We start from the raw sequence: 17,074 nt of genomic DNA, 5'->3' as shown, positions 1-17,074 counted from the left end.
CACCTGACTATGGGTCTGTACACTGTTCTGATCACAGCTGACTATGGGTCTGTACACTGTTCTGATCACACCTGACTATGGGTCTGTACACTGTTCTGATCACACCTGACTATGGGTCTGTACACTGTTCTGCTCACACCTGACTATAGGTCTGTACACTGTTCTGATCACACCTGACTATGGGTTTGTACACTGTTGTGCTCACACCTGACTATGGGTCTGTACACTGTTCTGATCACAGCTGACTATGGGTCTGTACACTGTTCTGATTACAGCTGACTATGGGTCCGTACTCTGTTCTGCTCACACCTGACTATGGGTCTGTACACTGTTCTGCTCACACCTGACTATAGGTCTGTACACTGTTCTGATCACACCTGACTATGGGTTTGTACACTGTTGTGCTCACACCTGACTATGGGTCTGTACACTGTTCTGATCACAGCTGACTATGGGTCTGTACACTGTTCTGATTACAGCTGACTATGGGTCCGTACTCTGTTCTGCTCACACCTGACTATGGGTCTGTACACTGCTCTGATCACAGCTGACTATGGGTCTGTACACTGTTCTGATCACAGCTGACTATGGGTTTGTACACTGTTCTGCTCACACCTGACTATGGGTCTGTACACTGTTCTGATCACAGCTAAGGGTCTGTACACTGTTCTGCTCACACCTGACTATGGGTCTGTACACTGTTCTGCTCACACCTGACTATGGGTCTGTACATTGTTCTGATCACAGCTGACTATGGGTCTGTACATTGTTCTGATCACACCTGACTATGGGTCTGTACACTGTTCTGATCGCAGCTGACTATGGGTCTGTACACTGTTCTGATCACACCTGACTATGGGTCTGTACACTGTTCTGATCACACCTGACTATGGGTCTGTACACTGTTCTGCTCACACCTGACTATGGGTCTGTACACTGTTCTGCTCACACCTGACTATGGGTCTGTACACTGTTCTGATCACAGCTGACTATGGGTCTGTACACTGTTCTGATCACAGCTGACTATGGGTCTGTACACTGTTCTGATCACACCTGACTATGGGTCTGTACACTGCTCTGCTCACACCTGACTATGGGTCTGTACACTGCTCTGCTCACACCTGACTATGGGTTTGTACACTGTTCTGCTCACACCTGACTATGGGTCTGTACACTGCTCTGCTCACACCTGACTATGGGTCTGTACACTGTTCTGATCACAGCTGACTATGGCTCTGTACATTGTTCTGATCACAGCTGACTATGGGTCTGTACATTGTTCTGATCACAGCTGACTATGGGTCTGTACACTGTTCTGATCACAGCTGACTATGGGTCTGTACACTGTTCTGATCACACCTGACTATGGGTCTGTACACTGTTCTGATCACACCTGACTATGGGTCTGTACACTGTTCTGATCACACCTGACTATGGGTCTGTACACTGTTCTGCTCACACCTGACTATGGGTCTGTACACTGTTCTGCTCACACCTGACTATGGGTCTGTACACTGTTCTGATCACACCTGACTATGGGTCTGTACACTGTTCTGATCACACCTGACTATGGGTCTGTACACTGTTCTGATCACACCTGACTATGGGTCTGTACACTGTTCTGCTCACACCTGACTATAGGTCTGTACACTGTTCTGATCACACCTGACTATGGGTTTGTACACTGTTGTGCTCACACCTGACTATGGGTCTGTACACTGTTCTGATCACAGCTGACTATGGGTCTGTACACTGTTCTGATTACAGCTGACTATGGGTCCGTACTCTGTTCTGCTCACACCTGACTATGGGTCTGTACACTGCTCTGATCACAGCTGACTATGGGTCTGTACACTGTTCTGATCACAGCTGACTATGGGTCCGTACACTGTTCTGCTCACACCTGACTATGGGTCTGTACACTGTTCTGATCACAGCTAAGGGTCTGTACACTGTTCTGCTCACACCTGACTATGGGTCTGTACACTGTTCTGCTCACACCTGACTATGGGTCTGTACATTGTTCTGATCACAGCTGACTATGGGTCTGTACATTGTTCTGATCACACCTGACTATGGGTCTGTACACTGTTCTGATCGCAGCTGACTATGGGTCTGTACACTGTTCTGATCACACCTGACTATGGGTCTGTACACTGTTCTGATCACACCTGACTATGGGTCTGTACACTGTTCTGCTCACACCTGACTATGGGTCTGTACACTGTTCTGCTCACACCTGACTATGGGTCTGTACACTGTTCTGATCACAGCTGACTATGGGTCTGTACACTGTTCTGATCACACCTGACTATGGGTCTGTACATTGTTCTGATCACACCTGACTATGGGTCTGTACACTGTTCTGCTCACACCTGACTATGGGTCTGTACATTGTTCTGCTCACACCTGACTATGGGTCTGTACACTTTTCTGATCACAGCTGACTATGGGTTTGTACACTGTTCTGCTCACACCTGACTATGGGTCTGTACACTGTTCTGATCACACCTGACTATGGGTCTGTACACTGTTCTGATCACACCTGACTATGGGTCTGTACACTGTTCTGCTCACACCTGACTATGGGTCCGTACACTGTTCTGCTCACACCTGACTATGGGTCTGTACACTGTTCTGATCACACCTGACTATGGGTCTGTACACTGTTCTGATCACACCTGACTATGGGTCTGTACACTGTTCTGCTCACACCTGACTATGGGTCCGTACACTGTTCTGCTCACACCTGACTATGGGTCTGTACACTGTTCTGATCACACCTGACTATGGGTCTGTACACTGTTCTGATCACACCTGACTATGGGTCTGTACACTGTTCTGCTCACACCTGACTATAGGTCTGTACACTGTTCTGATCACACCTGACTATGGGTTTGTACACTGTTCTGCTCACACCTGACTATGGGTCTGTACACTGTTCTGATCACAGCTAAGGGTCTGTACACTGTTCTGCTCACACCTGACTATGGGTCTGTACACTGTTCTGCTCACACCTGACTATGGGTCTGTACATTGTTCTGATCACAGCTGACTATGGGTCTGTACATTGTTCTGATCACACCTGACTATGGGTCTGTACACTGTTCTGATCGCAGCTAAGGGTCTGTACACTGTTCTGCTCACACCTGACTATGGGTCTGTACACTGTTCTGCTCACACCTGACTATGGGTCTGTACACTGTTCTGATCACAGCTGACTATGGGTCTGTACACTGTTCTGATCACACCTGACTATGGGTCTGTACATTGTTCTGATCACACCTGACTATGGGTCTGTACACTGTTCTGCTCACACCTGACTATGGGTCTGTACATTGTTCTGCTCACACCTGACTATGGGTCTGTACACTTTTCTGATCACAGCTGACTATGGGTTTGTACACTGTTCTGCTCACACCTGACTATGGGTCTGTACACTGTTCTGATCACACCTGACTATGGGTCTGTACACTGTTCTGATCACACCTGACTATGGGTCTGTACACTGCTCTGCTCACACCTGACTATGGGTCTGTACACTGCTCTGCTCACACCTGACTATGGGTTTGTACACTGTTCTGCTCACACCTGACTATGGGTCTGTACACTGCTCTGCTCACACCTGACTATGGGTCTGTACACTGTTCTGATCACAGCTGACTATGGCTCTGTACATTGTTCTGATCACAGCTGACTATGGGTCTGTACATTGTTCTGATCACAGCTGACTATGGGTCTGTACACTGTTCTGATCACAGCTGACTATGGGTCTGTACACTGTTCTGATCACACCTGACTATGGGTCTGTACACTGTTCTGATCACACCTGACTATGGGTCTGTACACTGTTCTGATCACACCTGACTATGGGTCTGTACACTGTTCTGCTCACACCTGACTATGGGTCTGTACACTGTTCTGCTCACACCTGACTATGGGTCTGTACACTGTTCTGATCACACCTGACTATGGGTCTGTACACTGTTCTGATCACACCTGACTATGGGTCTGTACACTGTTCTGATCACACCTGACTATGGGTCTGTACACTGTTCTGCTCACACCTGACTATAGGTCTGTACACTGTTCTGATCACACCTGACTATGGGTTTGTACACTGTTGTGCTCACACCTGACTATGGGTCTGTACACTGTTCTGATCACAGCTGACTATGGGTCTGTACACTGTTCTGATTACAGCTGACTATGGGTCCGTACTCTGTTCTGCTCACACCTGACTATGGGTCTGTACACTGCTCTGATCACAGCTGACTATGGGTCTGTACACTGTTCTGATCACAGCTGACTATGGGTTTGTACACTGTTCTGCTCACACCTGACTATGGGTCTGTACACTGTTCTGCTCACACCTGACTATGGGTCTGTACATTGTTCTGATCACAGCTGACTATGGGTCTGTACATTGTTCTGATCACACCTGACTATGGGTCTGTACACTGTTCTGATCGCAGCTGACTATGGGTCTGTACACTGTTCTGATCACACCTGACTATGGGTCTGTACACTGTTCTGATCACACCTGACTATGGGTCTGTACACTGTTCTGCTCACACCTGACTATGGGTCTGTACACTGTTCTGCTCACACCTGACTATGGGTCTGTACACTGTTCTGATCACAGCTGACTATGGGTCTGTACACTGTTCTGATCACACCTGACTATGGGTCTGTACATTGTTCTGATCACACCTGACTATGGGTCTGTACACTGTTCTGCTCACACCTGACTATGGGTCTGTACATTGTTCTGCTCACACCTGACTATGGGTCTGTACACTTTTCTGATCACAGCTGACTATGGGTTTGTACACTGTTCTGCTCACACCTGACTATGGGTCTGTACACTGTTCTGCTCACACCTGACTATGGGTCTGTACACTGTTCTGATCACACCTGACTATGGGTCTGTACACTGTTCTGATCACACCTGACTATGGGTCTGTACACTGTTCTGCTCACACCTGACTATGGGTCCGTACACTGTTCTGCTCACACCTGACTATGGGTCTGTACACTGTTCTGATCACACCTGACTATGGGTCTGTACACTGTTCTGATCACACCTGACTATGGGTCTGTACACTGTTCTGCTCACACCTGACTATAGGTCTGTACACTGTTCTGATCACACCTGACTATGGGTTTGTACACTGTTCTGCTCACACCTGACTATGGGTCTGTACACTGTTCTGATCACAGCTAAGGGTCTGTACACTGTTCTGCTCACACCTGACTATGGGTCTGTACACTGTTCTGCTCACACCTGACTATGGGTCTGTACATTGTTCTGATCACAGCTGACTATGGGTCTGTACATTGTTCTGATCACACCTGACTATGGGTCTGTACACTGTTCTGATCGCAGCTAAGGGTCTGTACACTGTTCTGCTCACACCTGACTATGGGTCTGTACACTGTTCTGCTCACACCTGACTATGGGTCTGTACACTGTTCTGATCACAGCTGACTATGGGTCTGTACACTGTTCTGATCACACCTGACTATGGGTCTGTACATTGTTCTGATCACACCTGACTATGGGTCTGTACACTGTTCTGCTCACACCTGACTATGGGTCTGTACATTGTTCTGCTCACACCTGACTATGGGTCTGTACACTTTTCTGATCACAGCTGACTATGGGTTTGTACACTGTTCTGCTCACACCTGACTATGGGTCTGTACACTGTTCTGATCACACCTGACTATGGGTCTGTACACTGTTCTGATCACACCTGACTATGTGTCTGTACACTGTTCTGCTCACACCTGACTATGGGTCCGTACACTGTTCTGCTCACACCTGACTATGAGTCTGTACACTGTTCTGATCACACCTGACTATGGGTCTGTACACTGTTCTGATCACACCTGACTATGGGTCTGTACACTGTTCTGCTCACACCTGACTATGGGTCCGTACACTGTTCTGCTCACACCTGACTATGGGTCTGTACACTGTTCTGATCACACCTGACTATGGGTCTGTACACTGTTCTGATTACAGCTGACTATGGGTCCGTACACTGTTCTGTTCACACCTGACTATGGGTCCGTACACTGTTCTGCTCACACCTGACTATGGGTCTGTACACTGTTCTGATCACACCTGACTATGGGTCTGTACACTGTTCTGATCACACCTGACTATGGGTCTGTACACTGTTCTGATTACAGCTGACTATGGGTCCGTACACTGTTCTGCTCACACCTGACTATGGGTCTGTACACTGCTCTGATCACAGCTAACTATGGGTTTGTACACTGTTCTGCTCACACCTGACTATGGGTCTGTACACTGTTCTGATCACAGCTAAGGGTCTGTACACTGTTCTGCTCAAACCTGACTATGGGTCTGTACACTGTTCTGCTCACACCTGACTATGGGTCTGTACATTGTTCTGATCACAGCTGACTATGGGTCTGTACATTGTTCTGACCACACCTGACTATGGGTCTGTACACTGTTCTGATCGCAGCTAAGGGTCTGTACACTGTTCTGCTCACACCGGACTATGGGTCTGTACACTGTTCTGCTCACACCTGACTATGGGTCTGTACACTGTTCTGCTCACACCTGAGTATGGGTCTGTACACTGTTCTGCTCACACCTGACTATGGGTCTGTACACTGTTCTGCTCACACCTGACTATGGGTCTGTACACTGTTCTGCTCACACCTGACTATGGGTCTGTACACTGTTCTGATCACAGCTGACTATGGGTCTGTACACTGTTCTGATCACACCTGACTATGGGTCTGTACACTGTTCTGATTACAGCTGACTATGGGTCCGTACACTGTTCTGTTCACACCTGACTATGGGTCCGTACACTGTTCTGATCACACCTGACTATGGGTCTGTACACTGTTCTGATCACACCTGACTATGGGTCTGTACACTGTTCTGATTACAGCTGACTATGGGTCCGTACACTGTTCTGCTCACACCTGACTAAGGGTCTGTACACTGTTCTGCTCACACCTGACTATGGGTCTGTACACTGTTCTGCTCACACCTGACTATGGGTCTGTACACTGTTCTGCTCACACCTGACTATGGGTCTGTACACTGTTCTGATCACAGCTGACTATGGGTCTGTACACTGTTCTGATCACACCTGACTATGGGTCTGTACATTGTTCTGATCACACCTGACTATGGGTCTGTACACTGTTCTGCTCACACCTGACTATGGGTCTGTACATTGTTCTGCTCACACCTGACTATGGGTCTGTACACTTTTCTGATCACAGCTGACTATGGGTTTGTACACTGTTCTGCTCACACCTGACTATGGGTCTGTACATTGTTCTGATCACAGCTGACTATGGGTTTGTACACTGTTCTGCTCACACCTGACTATGGGTCTGTACATTGTTCTGATCACACCTGACTATGGGTCTGTACACTGTTCTGCTCACACCTGACTATGGGTCTGTACATTGTTCTGCTCACACCTGACTATGGGTCTGTACACTTTTCTGATCACAGCTGACTATGGGTTTGTACACTGTTCTGCTCACACCTGACTATGGGTCTGTACACTGTTCTGATCACACCTGACTATGGGTCTGTACACTGTTCTGATCACACCTGACTATGGGTCTGTACACTGTTCTGCTCACACCTGACTATGGGTCCGTACACTGTTCTGCTCACACCTGACTATGAGTCTGTACACTGTTCTGATCACACCTGACTATGGGTCTGTACACTGTTCTGATCACACCTGACTATGGGTCTGTACACTGTTCTGCTCACACCTGACTATGGGTCCGTACACTGTTCTGCTCACACCTGACTATGGGTCTGTACACTGTTCTGATCACACCTGACTATGGGTCTGTACACTGTTCTGATTACAGCTGACTATGGGTCCGTACACTGTTCTGTTCACACCTGACTATGGGTCCGTACACTGTTCTGCTCACACCTGACTATGGGTCTGTACACTGTTCTGATCACACCTGACTATGGGTCTGTACACTGTTCTGATCACACCTGACTATGGGTCTGTACACTGTTCTGATTACAGCTGACTATGGGTCCGTACACTGTTCTGCTCACACCTGACTATGGGTCTGTACACTGCTCTGATCACAGCTGACTATGGGTTTGTACACTGTTCTGCTCACACCTGACTATGGGTCTGTACACTGTTCTGATCACAGCTAAGGGTCTGTACACTGTTCTGCTCACACCTGACTATGGGTCTGTACACTGTTCTGCTCACACCTGACTATGGGTCTGTACATTGTTCTGATCACAGCTGACTATGGGTCTGTACATTGTTCTGACCACACCTGACTATGGGTCTGTACACTGTTCTGATCGCAGCTAAGGGTCTGTACACTGTTCTGCTCACACCGGACTATGGGTCTGTACACTGTTCTGCTCACACCTGACTATGGGTCTGTACACTGTTCTGCTCACACCTGAGTATGGGTCTGTACACTGTTCTGCTCACACCTGACTATGGGTCTGTACACTGTTCTGCTCACACCTGACTATGGGTCTGTACACTGTTCTGCTCACACCTGACTATGGGTCTGTACACTGTTCTGATCACAGCTGACTATGGGTCTGTACACTGTTCTGATCACACCTGACTATGGGTCTGTACACTGTTCTGATTACAGCTGACTATGGGTCCGTACACTGTTCTGTTCACACCTGACTATGGGTCCGTACACTGTTCTGCTCACACCTGACTATGGGTCTGTACACTGTTCTGATCACACCTGACTATGGGTCTGTACACTGTTCTGATCACACCTGACTATGGGTCTGTACACTGTTCTGATTACAGCTGACTATGGGTCCGTACACTGTTCTGCTCACACCTGACTAAGGGTCTGTACACTGTTCTGCTCACACCTGACTATGGGTCTGTACACTGTTCTGCTCACACCTGACTATGGGTCTGTACACTGTTCTGCTCACACCTGACTATGGGTCTGTACACTGTTCTGATCACAGCTGACTATGGGTTTGTACACTGTTCTGCTCACACCTGACTATGGGTCTGTACCCTGTTCTGCTCACACCTGACTATGGGTCTGTACACTGTTCTGCTCACACCTGACTATGGGTCTGTACACTGTTCTGCTCACACCTGACTATGGGTCTGTACACTGTTCTGCTCACACCTGACTATGGGTCTGTACACTGTTCTGATCACAGCTGACTATGGGTCTGTACACTGTTCTGATCACACCTGACTATGGGTCTGTACACTGTTCTGATTACAGCTGACTATGGGTCCGTACACTGTTCTGTTCACACCTGACTATGGGTCCGTACACTGTTCTGCTCACACCTGACTATGGGTCTGTACACTGTTCTGATCACACCTGACTATGGGTCTGTACACTGTTCTGATCACACCTGACTATGGGTCTGTACACTTTTCTGATTACAGCTGACTATGGGTCCGTACACTGTTCTGCTCACACCTGACTAAGGGTCTGTACACTGTTCTGCTCACACCTGACTATGGGTCTGTACACTGTTCTGCTCACACCTGACTATGGGTCTGTACACTGTTCTGCTCACACCTGACTATGGGTCTGTACACTGTTCTGATCACAGCTGACTATGGGTCTGTACACTGTTCTGATCACACCTGACTATGGGTCTGTACATTGTTCTGATCACACCTGACTATGGGTCTGTACACTGTTCTGCTCACACCTGACTATGGGTCTGTACATTGTTCTGCTCACACCTGACTATGGGTCTGTACACTTTTCTGATCACAGCTGACTATGGGTTTGTACACTGTTCTGCTCACACCTGACTATGGGTCTGTACATTGTTCTGATCACAGCTGACTATGGGTTTGTACACTGTTCTGCTCACACCTGACTATGGGTCTGTACACTGTTCTGCTCACACCTGACTATGGGTCTGTACCCTGTTCTGCTCACACCTGACTATGGGTCTGTACACTGTTCTGCTCACACCTGACTATGGGTCTGTACATTGTTCTGCTCACACCTGACTATGGGTCTGTACACTGTTCTGATCACAGCTGACTATGGGTCTGTACACTGTTCTGATCACACCTGACTATGGGTCTGTACACTGTTCTGCTCACACCTGACTATGGGTCTGTACCCTGTTCTGCTCACACCTGACTATGGGTCTGTACACTGTTCTGCTCACACCTGACTATGGGTCTGTACATTGTTCTGCTCACACCTGACTATGGGTCTGTACACTTTTCTGATCACAGCTGACTATGGGTTTGTACACTGTTCTGCTCACACCTGACTATGGGTCTGTACACTGTTCTGCTCACACCTGACTATGGGTCTGTACCCTGTTCTGCTCACACCTGACTATGGGTCTGTACACTGTTCTGCTCACACCTGACTATTGGTCTGTACATTGTTCTGCTCACACCTGACTATGGGTCTGTACACTGTTCTGATCACAGCTGACTATGGGTCTGTACACTGTTCTGATCACACCTGACTATGGGTCTGTACACTGTTCTGCTCACACCTGACTATGGGTCTGTACCCTGTTCTGCTCACACCTGACTATGGGTCTGTACACTGTTCTGCTCACACCTGACTATGGGTCTGTACATTGTTCTGCTCACACCTGACTATGGGTCTGTACACTTTTCTGATCACAGCTGACTATGGGTTTGTACACTGTTCTGCTCACACCTGACTATGGGTCTGTACACTGTTCTGCTCACACCTGACTATGGGTCTGTACCCTGTTCTGCTCACACCTGACTATGGGTCTGTACACTGTTCTGCTCACACCTGACTATGGGTCTGTACATTGTTCTGCTCACACCTGACTATGGGTCTGTACACTGTTCTGATCACAGCTGACTATGGGTCTGTACACTGTTCTGATTACAGCTGACTATGGGTCCGTACACTGTTCTGATTACAGCTGACTATGGGTCTGTACACTGTTCTGATCACAGCTGACTATGGGTCTGTACACTGTTCTGATTACAGCTGACTATGGGTCTGTACATTGTTCTGCTCACACCTGACTATGGGTCTGTACACTGTTCTGATCACAGCTGACTATGGGTCTGTACACTGTTCTGATCACACCTGACTATGGGTCTGTACACTGTTCTGCTCACACCTGACTATGGGTCTGTACACTGTTCTGCTCACACCTGACTATGGGTCTGTACACTGTTCTGCTCACACCTGAGGGTCAGCTGACCATTTCAGCCCCTTATTTGAGCTATCAGTTGGGGATTAGGATCATCACTGATTAACACTACTAAATAGGAACTATAACATATCCAAAAATATTTAAACGTTTGGTTCCCTATTAATAGGACTACTGGTTTGGGACCTTTTATTACAGGCCACTGTTTTCTTTCCCTCAAACATACTTGTAAACATTTTGGCTTCCCATTGTCGCCACTAGAGGACAGAATTGATCACAAAATGTAAAATAAATATACAGCCAGTATGTATGTGGCATTTATAACCATTGTGGGGAAATGTTTGCTTTTGGCTTTTTTTACGACTTTTTTAAAAGTCCCAATTCATAAATATGGCCCGTTGGTCACTTACATAGCTAATCACGGTCATTCTGACACTGATTTTTCCAAAGTGTTGTAAAATAGTAAAAAGGCACAAATTGTTGCTTAAAAGTGGTATGTGCCAAAATGTGCAACTTTTCCATCGTAGTATCTATTCTGTAGTTTCTTTTTCCTTGCACTAGTTTTCTGTCATAAAAAACCTTTGCAAATTTTGGCACATGCTATATTTGCACAATCTTTGGTGACTTTGTTTTTTTTTTTACACTCATTTTTAAAAAGTGAGAAGAGCTTATGATTACATAGTAAGAAAAGTACATTATAGGTGAAGTCTCATGGCTGTATATGTATATACTCTAGTGCACAGACAGCCCAGAGACATGTCAATTTATGCAGAGGTTTTCCTCTAATTTTGGCACACATTGCGCCAGTGTAGGATCCAAACTGTTATATGAAACGCCCGTCAATGAGAAATTCCCCAGTATATTAGATGCATACACATTAAAGTGACTGGGCATGACTGACCTCTGGTGGTAAGATGGAGAAGTGCACTAGAAAGCAGAAAAGTGCACATAGTAATATTGTAAATGGATTAGAGGGGAAAAGCCTTAATGGTTTACAATGTATTTCCATCTTACAGATTATGGAAAATATGCTATTCTTCTGCCGTGGAGTATATATGTTGGTCTGTTTGCAGTTTACTAAATTCTTATTCCTATTTTGTTTTAGCTGGACCTCAAAATGCTGGCACCCCAATGTCCACTCCTACTCCAGGGTCCACTTCTACCCCTGCTGACCAGAGTAAGGCAATCACTCGCCTGCACATGCAGCTTCATCTTCATGACCTGCAACATAATGCCAGCGAACTAAGGAACCAGCTGCAGCAGCTGAAAAAACTTCAGGTACGCGATAATTCCTCAGTAATATGGCCTGCTACAACTCTCGTCACCTTGGGCCGGCCATTTATTACCTTATCATGCCTTCATTTCAATTGATGCAATGCTTCCCACGCAGGTTGTCACTTTTAAGTTAAAGGGTTATTCCCATCTTCAAGATCCTATCCCAGTATGTAGTAGGAGTAATAATAAAAATATTCGGAAATATCTACAATTAGAAATGTAGTATAGTTCTTCTGATTCATTACGTCACTTACCTCATTTGCAGGGCATTGCAGGACCTTAGGCATCCACGGTTATGACGATGAGCAACTAACTAACTATATGCGTGGTCATAACCATGGACAACTAAGGTCCTGCAATGCCCTGCAAATTAGGTAAGAGACATAGTGAATCAAGAGAACTATACTACATTTTTAATTGAAGGTATTGCTAATATTAATATTATTACGCCTACTACCTACTGGGATAGGATCTTGGAAATGAGAATACCCCTTCAAGAACCAATATGAGTTTTTGATTCCAGCAAAGTGGATGGGATGTAAAGATATTTCCTGCCCACTATGATTAGTGTAAACTAACATGCGGTACATGTTTGAAATCCGCAACATGTCACTTTCTCTTGCGAGTTCACTGAGTTTTACATGAGTTTCCCCCATAGAATTGCATTAGAATGAGGTAAAAAATGCTACGGAAATGTTCTAAACACACATGTAATCTGCACATGACTGTATTAATAACATTTTGTCAAAGCCAAATACCAGGAAATATCAAAACCAAAGAAACATTATTTAAAGAGAACCTGGCACCTGTTTTTCGGCCTATAAGCTGCGGCCACCACCACCGGGCTCTTATATACAGCATTCTAACATGCTGTATATAAGAGCCCAGGCCAGGGGTATAACATAAAAAACACTTTATAATACTTACCTAAAGGTCGCGCGGTGGGCCATATGAACGTCTCCGTTGTCCGGTCTCAGCGCCGCCTCTTTTGGCCATTTTTGCTTTTCTTCTTCTCTAGCCGCGGTGCATGACGGGTGTCTGACGTCATACACACTCGCCGGCATTCAGGTCCTGAGCAGGAGCACTTTGATCTGCCCTGAGCAGGGCAGATCAAAGTATTGTAGTGCGCCTGCGCAGTAGCGGCGAGTGTGTATGACGTAGCCGTGTCATGCACACAGGCTTCAGAAAGAGGACGAAGATGGCCGAAAGGGGAGGTGCCTACACCGGAGAACGGAGACACCCATAAGGCCCACCGCGCGACCGTTAGGTAAGTATTATAAAGTGTTTTTTATGTTATACCCCTGGCCTGGGCTCTTATATACAGCATGTTAGAATGCTGAATACAAGAGCCCAGTGGGGGTGGCCGCAGCTTATAGGCCAAAAAAGTGGTGACAGGTTCCCTTTAAAACATGACATACCAAAAAGGCAAAAAAACTCAGTGTCAAAAACATATGTAAAAAAAAAAAAGTCAAGTAACCTAATGTACCCAAATTATGCAGAAATGCTGCAGAAAATCTGCAACATTAAAACCTCAGCAAATACTCATTGTAGGAACGTATCATTAAATAAGCAGTTAGTCTGTGTTCACATTAACAAGGAGCAGGGCCATCGATATAAAACTACGGACCCGATTCATCATTTGCAGACTTTTTAAGTAGCTTTTGCATGTGTATGTGTCTTGTACTATTGATATTTTTTAACTACCGTATATACTCAAGTATAAGCCGACCCGAGTATAAGCCGAGGCCCCTAATTCTACAAAAAGAAACAGGGAAACCGTATTGACTCGAGTATAAGCCTAGGGAGGGAAATTCAGCATCTACTGGGAAGTTTCAAAAATAAAAATAGATCCCAATAAAATGTAATGCGCCCAATCCTTGTCCCCCCCTTGTAGTAATGTGCCCATCCTTGTCCCCCATTGTAGTAATGTGCTCATCCTTGTCCCCCCTTGTAGTAATGTGCCCATTCTTGTCCCCACTTGTAGTAATCTGCCCATCCTTGTTCCCCCTTGTAGTAATGTGCCCATCCTTGTCCCCACTTGTAGTAATGTGCCCATCCTTGTCCCCCCTCATAGTAATGTGCCCATCCTTGTCCCCCCTTGTAGTAATGTGCCCATCCTTGTCCCCACTTATAGTAATGTGCCCATCCTTGTCCCCCCTCGTAGTAATGTGCCCATCCTTGTCCCCCCTTGTAGTAATGTGCCCATCCTTGTCCCCCCTCGTAGTAATGTGCCCATCCTTGTCTCCCCTTCTAGTAATGTGCCCATCCTTGCCCCCCTCATAGTAATGTGCCCAGTCCTTCTCCCCCGTCCCCTTATTGTAATATGCCCATCCTTGTGCCCCTTCCTTAGGCCCTCTAGTAATGTGCCCTGTAGTAATGTCCTCCTACTGGTCCCCTTCTTGTCCTCTATTCTGAAAAAAAAATTATTCTCACCTCTCTTCCGTTCTCGCAGTGACCTCCGCTGCTCCTTGTAGACCCCTCCGTGATCGCGTCCAATGCACGGGGCTGCTGTCTGCCTTCATGTCTTTACTGCAGTTGAATGCTTTACAACTTCAGTAAAGCGCTGACGGTAGCAGTGGCCCTGTGTACAGGATGCTATCACGGAGGTGTCTATGCCTGCGGTCTGCAAGAGGCATACCTTGATGATCAAGTCCTGTGCACGGAGCCACCGCCAGTGCTGTCAGCGCTTTACAGCAGTTGAATGCTTTGTGCACCGCTGGCGCCGTAAAGCATTCAACTGCTGTAAAGCCACGATGGCAGCCTGCAGCGGCGGCTCCGTGCACGGGACGTGATCATCAAGGGGTGCCTCTTACAGACCGCAGGCATAGACCCCTCCGTGATAGTGTCCAATACACAGGGCCACCGCTGCAATCTGCGCCTCACAGCAGTTGCTTGCTTTACTGCACCGCCGCATTCAACTGCAGTAAAGAATATGAGAATATTTTTTTGTGGGACCCTGACCCGAGTATAAGCCGATGGGGGCACTTTCAGCTTAAAAAAATGGGTTGAAAAACTCGGCTTATACTTGACTATATACGGTAAATTCTTCAAAACGGTTTATGACTTTTGCACAAGATTAAAAATGCTTCTTGTTTTTTGTCTCTAACCTATTTGTGACTTTTCAGGGCAAAAAAGTCACAGGTTCTGCTAAAATGTCACAAAATTTGGGCTAAAAATTTCAGATGTACTGTACATAAAATCACTCTTGATTAGTATACATTTGCGCAAAAAATTTAAAAGTCGCAAGCGATGAATCATTCAAAAACTTATGGAAGCCCACAAAAAAAAACAAAAACAGGGTAACACCTATAAAAATAAAAATGCCATATGAAAAACAGGAGAAAAATACAAAAAACTGGACAAAAAAAGGCTCAAATTCAATAACGAACCGGAGCCAATATATAAAATGCAAAGAAGTTAAACTTTCCCCTTACATATTGCAGAAGATATTTAACCGTTTGTTCTATGCCTCTTTTTCTTTCTTTGTTCCTTAGCTGCAGAACCAGGAGACGGTGCGGAGCATGCTGAAGCGCACAGAGACTGAGATCAGTGTGAGAGTGACTGACACCGTGCGGAAACATGAAGACCCATTACAGCGGCAGAGAGCCATGGTGGAGGAAGAGCGGCTGAAGTATCTGAACGAGGAGGAGCTCATCACGCAGCAGCTCAAGTGAGTATTTCTGTGGAAGGAAAATGGCGGTATTGTCACGGCAATATGGACACATTTAGGCCTGGGGATCTTATTGTGTGATGTATGTATGATTGATTTTTATGTTTTTACTGTGATTAATATTTATTTCTCTTGTTATAGTGATTTAGAGAAATCGGTGGACAAAATTAAGAAGGATCTAGCACACAACCACCGCCTGATATCCGTGCAGGAATTGGAGGAGAAGGCTGTAGTGCTTAAACAACTTGGCGAGACACTAACAGAGCTGAAGGGTAAGGAGAAGAGTATAATTCAGTAAAATAAGACAGAAAACAAAAAATAGTCCATATACATGTGGAGTTATGAGGCTTTCAAAAACGATGAGCTTTTCATGCGAAAAACCCTTCAATAAATTTAGGGAGCTTTCTTTTCGTGAACCAGTCTTTTACAACATTTTCATTGGACAGTGTCTAGTTCAGAGCAGATTTTATCAGGATAAGAAGTGATATGCACTTTTTTCAAGCATTGTTTTTTTAAAAAAAACTCATATGAATATCAATTTTTTTTTCCCCACGTGGACACACAGATGGCCATACAGAGGTCCGAAATGGACTGTGCAACACGTGTTTTTTACACAGACGTGTGAAGGGGGCCTTAGGCTCAGTTCACATGTCCTGTAATTATCCATTACAACGGATCTTGTAGGAAAAACGGATTAGTTAAAAATGCAAGGATAACTGATGACTAAATGGTAATCTGTAACAGGATCCATTCTCCATAGATTCCAATGTTAAAAAAACGGATCCTGCAGACATCAGTTAATTAACAACGGACAAAAGAGTTGTGTTTGCAGTCCCTTTTTGCCAACTGCAGGATCCTTTCTAATGGAGGATTATAGGACAAGTGAACTCAGCCTGAAGCCGGTTACATAAGGCTGCACATCAAACTTAGATAATGGTATAATGCCT

At 45.9% G+C, this 17,074-nt stretch overlaps 1 protein-coding gene across 17 annotated transcripts in view; it reads left to right on the top strand.

The window, feature by feature from the left end:
* Nucleotides 1–17,074, top strand: part of SRCIN1 (SRC kinase signaling inhibitor 1) — a 728,586-nt gene that overhangs the window by 626,191 nt on the left and 85,321 nt on the right. For all 17 annotated transcript variants that reach the window (XR_012754280.1, XR_012754279.1, XM_075350093.1 and 14 more), the window contains 3 exons: nucleotides 12,288–12,460; nucleotides 15,952–16,127; nucleotides 16,269–16,399. Coding sequence is in view for 15 of the 17 variants with exons in the window: in XM_075350093.1 (XP_075206208.1) it covers nucleotides 12,288–12,460; nucleotides 15,952–16,127; nucleotides 16,269–16,399 (480 nt within the window). In the remaining 2 variants the exon portion in view is untranslated. The remainder of the gene's footprint in view (nucleotides 1–12,287; nucleotides 12,461–15,951; nucleotides 16,128–16,268; nucleotides 16,400–17,074) is intronic.

The sequence above is a fragment of the Anomaloglossus baeobatrachus genome, chromosome 5 (genome assembly GCF_048569485.1).
Source record: "Anomaloglossus baeobatrachus isolate aAnoBae1 chromosome 5, aAnoBae1.hap1, whole genome shotgun sequence".
Classification (NCBI taxonomy): domain Eukaryota; kingdom Metazoa; phylum Chordata; class Amphibia; order Anura; family Aromobatidae; genus Anomaloglossus; species Anomaloglossus baeobatrachus.
Note: the sequence above shows the minus strand (reverse complement) of the source record. Positions and strands in the feature narration are given on the sequence as shown.